Source organism: Dermatophagoides pteronyssinus, unplaced genomic scaffold (assembly GCF_027571235.1).
Source record: "Dermatophagoides pteronyssinus isolate colony J.1.1.1.1 unplaced genomic scaffold, Derpt_VIB-CSIC_2022.12 sq0001, whole genome shotgun sequence".
Classification (NCBI taxonomy): Eukaryota; Metazoa; Arthropoda; class Arachnida; order Sarcoptiformes; family Pyroglyphidae; genus Dermatophagoides; species Dermatophagoides pteronyssinus.
In genome coordinates, this window is record NW_027461525.1 from 3,570,203 (window position 1) to 3,578,302 (window position 8,100).

At 26.8% G+C, this 8,100-nt stretch overlaps 1 protein-coding gene across 1 annotated transcript; it reads left to right on the forward strand.

Moving 5' to 3' along the window:
• The first annotated feature begins 44 nt into the window (after nucleotides 1-44).
• On the forward strand, nucleotides 45-2,025 carry LOC113793251 (lipid scramblase CLPTM1L). Its single transcript, XM_027343247.2, has 4 exons — nucleotides 45-405; nucleotides 463-1,093; nucleotides 1,148-1,791; nucleotides 1,868-2,025. Exons 1-4 carry the CDS (start codon nucleotides 107-109, stop codon nucleotides 1,977-1,979), a joined length of 1,686 nt encoding a protein of 561 aa, XP_027199048.2. The 5' UTR covers nucleotides 45-106; the 3' UTR covers nucleotides 1,980-2,025.
• Nucleotides 2,026-8,100: the final 6,075 nt, after the last annotated feature.

Consider the following 8,100-nt stretch of genomic DNA (forward strand, 5'->3'; position numbering starts at 1 on the left):
AGAAAAATTTCTCGACAAAATTATAAGAATTTTCGGTAAACTTTCTAATAATGTAGAATTAACATTATGGGATTATGATTACGTTGACAGATCAACTTTGATTTTGATGTTATTTTCAATGTCTATTTCAATCATGAGACCATTGTCATGCACATCGATCTTTGTCTATTTATTCCTTTGCTATATCATTTATTCGACATATATTTTTTACACATTCCTTTTCCCACCAGAATGTCCGAACAGAGATGTTGAAAAATGTCTTAATCCAGCTTTTAAATCCACTGATATATTTCAGCTATTTCTATGCACTTCAATTACATCCGAAACAATAATTGCTGTTATCGATAAACAATTAAATTGCTATCATCATAATGTATCTTTCAATTTGGCCGAACCATTTCATTTGTAAGTACAATGGTCATGTGTATTCTCATTATTAACTATGATTTTCAAAAAATGTAGAGATTTTCAAATTGAACTTCCTCCTGAAACATTGAATAATAATTCTCTGTATCAACATGTCATCTTAACCAAATTGATGAACTCATATCAAGTTACTACGAACATCATACGTTCGAAACACACTGTAACATTTGTTGCACCACTGACTCGTTTTCTTATACCTCAGGAAAATTTATTCAATCTTTTAAAATCTGATAATCCAAAAACGGTTTTTTCATCCAAGCATTCGAAGCGCCCGGTGATACATTGGCGATCAAAAATAATTGTAAATGGATTGCAACGACCGTTTTCTCTATTCAAATCTGCTTTACCTTATGAAATGTTATATCTGTTTCAATTGGATGACAAGGGCCGATATTTACCTATAATATTTATAAGTGATGCACGACAACGTTTAAATGATTTACGACCATTACCGAAAGATAAAAAGCCACCTGTTAATATGCAATTGGAGGTGATTTATGAACCTGTCCCGATGGGAAGACTTCGTTTAATGGTATTGATCGAAAAAGCATTTGCAACCATGCAAAAAATAGGATTCGGGGAACGAGAAATCGACGATGGGAAAGGAATATTTTTCGAAACAAACGCCAGTTTTTTACTGTTGACCGTTTTGATAATTTCTTTTCATGTAAGAATTTTCAAATATTGAAACACTAAAGTTAATAAAAATTATTCTATTTAGGCTTTATTTGATTTTTTGGCATTCAAAAATGATATACAATTTTGGCGCCATCGTGAAACAATGGCAGGATTATCGTTCAATTCAATATTATGGCGATTCATATCGCAATTTATAATCACTTTATATTTAATGGATCAAGAATCGAGTAAACTGATAACCATTCCATCGATGATAGCGACCCTGATTGAATTGTGGAAAATGAAAAAACTTGCGCACATTGAATTGAAAGGTTTACGCTTCGTACGGAAAGCTGATTATCAACCCACCAATTTGGAAACAAAAACCGCCGAATTAGATAGTTTAACGCTTAAAATTCTTAGTTATTATATTCTACCACCTTTGCTTGGAGGTGGAGCTGTTTATTCCATTCTTTATGTTGAACATAAATCTTTTTATTCATGGGCAATCCAATCTGCAGTTAATGGTGCTTATTGTTTCGGTTTCATATCGATGTTACCGCAATTATTTATAAACTATAAACTTAAATCAGTGGCTCATCTACCATGGCGTGCATTCATGTACAAAGCTTTTAATACATTTATTGATGATTTTTTTGCCTTTCTCATACCTTCTGTACCAATCAGTCATCGTTTGGCTACATTTCGTGATGATATTATATTTTTAATTTATCTTTATCAAAGATGGTAAGAATACTGTTTTTAAATTTAACTAACTTTTAAGAAAATTAATTTTACGAAAATTTATTCTTGAAAAATACAGGCTCTATCCAATAGATCGTAACCGAGTGATTGAAAGTCAATTTGGTGATCAGTCGTTAGCCGATATGAATAATGAGCAAACAAAAACAATGGCACACAAGAAAAATGATTAAATGACTTGTTTTTATAATTATTGAATAAAACATTGTTCGATTTGAATTACACTTCTCTAATATAAAAGTTTCTTATTTGATTCTAATGAAACAACAATTAAGAAATGCACTTTTTCTATGCGAATTTGGCCTTGATACGAATAAGGATAAGGATAAGAATATTTTATCGTTTATGTGCGTATTTGTATTTCCTAGAATTTGTTTTGCAGTTGTTGTCGTGATTTGAATTTTCGATTTAATAATACTAAGAAAATTTTTTTATTCTTTTCTTCTCAAGTACACATTTAAATCATGAATAAACAGCTATCAAGACAAATAAATAAAAAGGAAGAATAATTTGAATTTAAAATGCTGAATTATTTCTCTTCAAGATTTAGTTGAAAGAAAAAAAAATAAAACTATTCATTGATTGAAAATTTGTCATTGCAAACATATTATTAGTTATATTCTAATGATTTTTTTTAATGGAACAGTTTTTTCATTTAACTGGACTTTCTTATATTTTGTTTGTTGGTAAATAGAATTTTATTTCGCTTTGAATTGGATTTTGTTTTCAATCAACACAATTTCCAGTATATATTGATTGTCATTGTCAAATGTGACATTTTTAAAAAATGATTTTTCTCTGTTTGGTCAGAATTTCCAAAATAAAGAAAATTACGTCACTGTCAAATAATGATCGAAATTCGATTTTTATTGATATTTTTAAAAATGAAATTTTCAATAGAAAAAACAGTTTTTTTTGGAATTCTTGCCAAACAATTTTATGAAAGAATTTCATTGGACATACAGGCGTTGTTTCATTATTATGTTCGGATAAATTTTGTTCATAATGATGATAATGATCGGATCTAATGCGCGATGAAACTCAAAAAGATCAATTCATTCGTTTCGGGAGGGGTTTCCTTTTTTTGTTGTTTTTGTTGTTGTTTATCCTTCACTGTTTTTCATTCGTGATCAATCATAAAATTTTTTTTCTTTTACCTATAAATTTATTTATTTGGGCAATTTTTTTGTGAATATACAACAATGTAAGAATAAATTATTGATTATTAATGTTGTTGTTAATTTTCTTTGCTCAAATATAATTGATAGAATATTAAACTCAACGAATTTTTCGATTTAACTTTACAAAAACTACGATAAAGACATTTTTTTTGACAATTTTAATGTTAAATCTGTTTTTTATCTTTTTTTCGTTGAATTATAAAATAAAAAAAATCCTATTTGTATCATTATTATTGTGATTATTATTGGACTCAAGAACTTTTTTTTTGTTATTACTTTTTCCACATAATCATCATCCTGTTTGAAATAAAAAAGACAGAAAAAAAAATGAAAAAAGAATCACAATAACTAATAGTGACCATTTAACACAAAAACAAATATATAGCTAAAAGACACAGACACAACCTTGTTTTGGAAATTCTTTTGAATTCGATATAAACGACAATATATATCAATCAGGGCAAATTTTTTTTTATATAAACACCAGCATGAAGAGGTAAAAACAATAAGATAAAATCAAAGAACGACCATCATCAAATACAATGTGAAAGCTTAATAAAAGAATAGATTGTAATAAAAGAAAATCGAATCTAATTTTAAAAAGATATAAAGTATTGGCAACAAATCATTATACCGGAACAAACATATATTTCGACTATCTTTGTATTTGAGTAAATGACTGACCGTCATTTTAAATGATGAATGGCAAAGCAAACTTGAACAAAAAAATAAAACTTGTCTTCTAAAACTATTGTATAAGTTTGTGAGTGTGTGTGTATGTTCGTAATATTGACGGATTATTAACGGACGATTATTACGAAACATATATTTAAACGATGAAAAATGCCTTGACAAACAACGATTAAAAAGAATTAAGCTTGACTTGATACACGATTTTTTCGATATTTTATTACATTAGATAACTTATTGGAAATTCGTGATTCATAACGAAAAACATTTTATTATAATAAAATGAAAAGGCAAAAAATCGGGATTCAGATCAAAAATTGATGGCATTACTATCACCAAGTGAAACATATTTGAAATAAAAAATGCAGTTTTAATTGAAAAAAATCTAACAGACGCAAATTCTATAAGATTTTATATTTTTCATCTTTAATCAGAAAGCAAACAAATAAAAACAATTACAGCCAAATAAGAATCAAACAATCAGGAAAAACTCTGGATATAATGTTGAATCATCATAGTTTTTTTTCATTACAATTTTATGCACATTCCATTTACCAATAAAGTGCACACTACAATCATCTAGATTGCTCATTCGAATACGAGAATAGCATCTGATCTCATCAATTTTTTTCAATAAACATCTTCAGAATTATTGTTCATTTCAATGATGATAGTGATTTTCATCATCGTTATCGAATGAATACATAAATGTGTTTGTATATGGGTCAAAAAATGTGATTACTAAATCAAACATACATGATTGATTTATGTTCACCAATGGGAATGTTGCAAATGTCTTTGAAAGATCTTCAGTTTTTTGTTTTTGTTTTCATTGCTTATGATGCTTTTGTATTGAAATTTTTCACTGATGAAAATTCTCAATTACGATTATTTGATCCATTTTAGCTTGGATCTTAATTAAATTTTGTTCTACTGATGAACCTACTCTTATTCATTATGTTAATAGTTTCGAATCTGAAAATATCCATAAGGAATTTACCAAAACGAAAATATATCTTATTTCACGTTAATAAATGAAAAAGAATTCTAGAGGTTTCCATTTCACAACGTGGAATGTTTGCTATTTCAATTCCCTTTATTCATTTATAGATGAAAGAAGAAGCAGATTTTTTTTCATACACATGACAACATTATCTTTATCGCCGAACTAATAAAATAAGGTAATTGTCTTGATTGAAGAATCGAAATTTTTTTTCCAAAAGTAAATATACATTGGGACATATATTTTTTATTTCATTGTTGTTTCAGAATATTTGAAATATATTTCATTATCAATGTGAACATATAGTTGTAATTCAATTGATTATGAATTTTGTTCACGTTTGAAATCAATGAAGATGATTTTTTTTTGCCAAAAAAAATGAATAAAAACAAATCTTTCTTATATACACTTAGTTTTCAAAAGTGATGGTCATTATTCAACCATAAAAACCATAAGAAACACAATATAATAGCTCATTTTTTTCCTTCACACTTGTATATTTACAAATACATTCTTAGAATGCAAAATACAACTACAAATTTCTTCTTGAAGAATAAGAATTGATACATAAACGTATGTTTTTGCTGTTTATTACAGAAAAAAATGAAAGTGAAAAAAAATATTATTTTATTTTTGAATTATTGCCTCAATCACAAATTGTGTGGTGAAAAAAATGGCATTTTGATAACTCAATATAAGTCGAAAACGATTTAAAAATAAATATTATATGGATTGATTGAAACGGAAAATTGTTAGATGATGGATTTTTTTCCCCTTTCTAAAAATGTACACTCTGAATTCAAACTTTTTTTCGAAAAAAAAATAGAAGGAAAAGTGTTCAGCAATCCAATTGAAACAAGAAATCTGCCTGAATGACATCATAGAATAATGATAGTAAACTTTTTCCTCTCCATACGATGTAGACTCACATTTCGGACATAGACAATAAACAGCAAACAATTGGGCAGAAATACTTCAAAAATAAATTTTCATCAATTTTTTTTTGAATATTATCATCCATAATATGTCATTGAAATATTTTCCGATAAATTATTCCAAGAATAACAAAATCATTCATCAATTATTTAATGATAAAATGACGAAATCATAAAACTAAATGGAAATATTGCTAAATATAGATTTTCCCAAATGATTACTTTAGAGACAAAAAAAAATCTTGACAACAATGAATCGAAAAAGTTTTTTTTTTTTGAATGATAACTTAACAAGGTCAATGTTTTTAATTAATAATGAAAGCTTTTTCAAGTGATAAATATGCATAAGAAAATATATAAAAATGAATTGAATAACAATAACAATAAGTATTATGACTCTATCAATCATAAGACTAGAAGGGCCAAAAAAAAAGATCAGAAAACAAAATTATGATGATGATACTGATGACAATCTGGCTTCAATATTTTATAGAATAAAAGTTGTAATCTGATATATTTTCTCTTATCTATAATAATAACTTTGAACATAAATATTTTGACAAACATAATACCAATACTCTTGATAATAATAATGAAAATATCAAAAATCTTTTTTGCCATTTGCATCCGATATTGATTTAATTTCTTAACAAAAGTAGGCCAAAACTTGTGAAAAAAAAATCTTATAAATCAAGTCATTTTATGTTGACATTTTAATGAGAAAACAAAAATGTAAGAAAAAGAGCAAAAGAAAAAACTTTTAGATTCTGTTTTTGAAATAGTTTTATCGATTTGGTAAACATCATCAAAAATTTAATCATCATCGACAATTCTGATTAGAATCCTGAAAACAAATTTGGCCAAATCAAATCAAGAAATTTTTCAAAATTTTCAATTCTCTTGAGTGGTTTTTATCTTCATCAACAAAAAACATCATTAGAAGAAATTAAATTTTCTTCGATAGATATCGACAGACCCACAATTAATTCATCATATACACTGATTAAAATTTGCTTCAGATTAAATTTTCATTTGAAAAAAACAACAACAAACATATAAAACTCTATTACACATTTTCTTATAAATTTTCGGAAGAATTTCGATGTATCATGCCTCATAGTAGAAAATTACTGCGTATTTTTCCGTTACCTGAAAAATCAATATAAATCAATATGAAAAAAAGTAGAAATTGAAATAATTCAGATGGTGAGATGATTCTAGTTCAGTGAAAAACCTCAAAGGTTTTTTCTTGTCATTATCATAATCTGATAATCAGGTTTTGGTTAGCTGAACTGCGGTGGTATATGAATAATTGGAAATTTTCTTCACTATAAAATTAATTCAAAGCAGTGAAGCGAACTTTTTTTCTGATTTCATTTTTTTCAGATTCATATACACACTTACGTGCATAACATTCGGGTTAGGCTCCTTCGGGGCTTTATAGCTTGTCAAAACAATCAAATATCAACAAAAAAAAATCAGATACATTCATTCTTAATAACACAATTTTTTTACGTACTGTAACATCAACGGTTGTTTTTGTTGAATTAGGGACTATTTTTAAGATAAGCTTGAAAATACATTGCTTTTCCCTTCAGTCACTCATATCATGTTTTCATTATAAATTCAATCATTCTATTGGGTTGTCACAAATTCTTATGATCAACCGACCAATTTATCAATGACGTCTTATATATTGCCAATAGTAATAGCAGAAATAATATTTTTTTTTTTATGTTTGTTCTATTGAGTTTAATCTTCTTTTTCTTTTATTTTTTTCAAAATAAATGTGTGTGGGTGTGTCATATCTTTTTCCAAACATTAAATTATTTTACAGTTATCTATTTTTTTATCATCACAAAAACACTATATTTCCATTATTGTACAACTATTTAGATTTAAAATGATTTGTTCATATTGTGTACCATTACACTATAAAATTTTGGCAGTTTGGCTTTTTTATCTATTACCAATCAAATCATTGCTATTCAATTAGTCGATTTGTATGTGAATTAGTTGATCGACTATGTAGATACTAATTAACAAATTTATTTGGATTTTCGTAGATAATTGTTTTCAGTCGGATTTTTTTTCATTGTTTATTATGAAATAATTGTTCAACCAAATAACAACCAAAATGAAAGTCGAACACTCTTGATTCTCTTGATTCCAATTGAAAACATACATTTGATTGTACACATCACACTCTCAAGGGAAACAAACAAGATTATTTGTTGTCTGTCTATATTTGTTGATTTGTGTTATCGTTCGTGGAAAAGACTGAATTATTTTTTCTTTCTTCTCATTTTTTTGAATCAGCAAGAAAACTTTTCATTTTTGCCACATTCATTTAAAGTCGAAAGGTAAATTTTGCTGATTTTTCAATTTTTATTTTTTGTTATCATTATTGTTGTTGTTGTTGTTATTGTTGAACATTTCAACTTCATTATAACACCCATAACCATAAAGTGAATAAACTAATTCC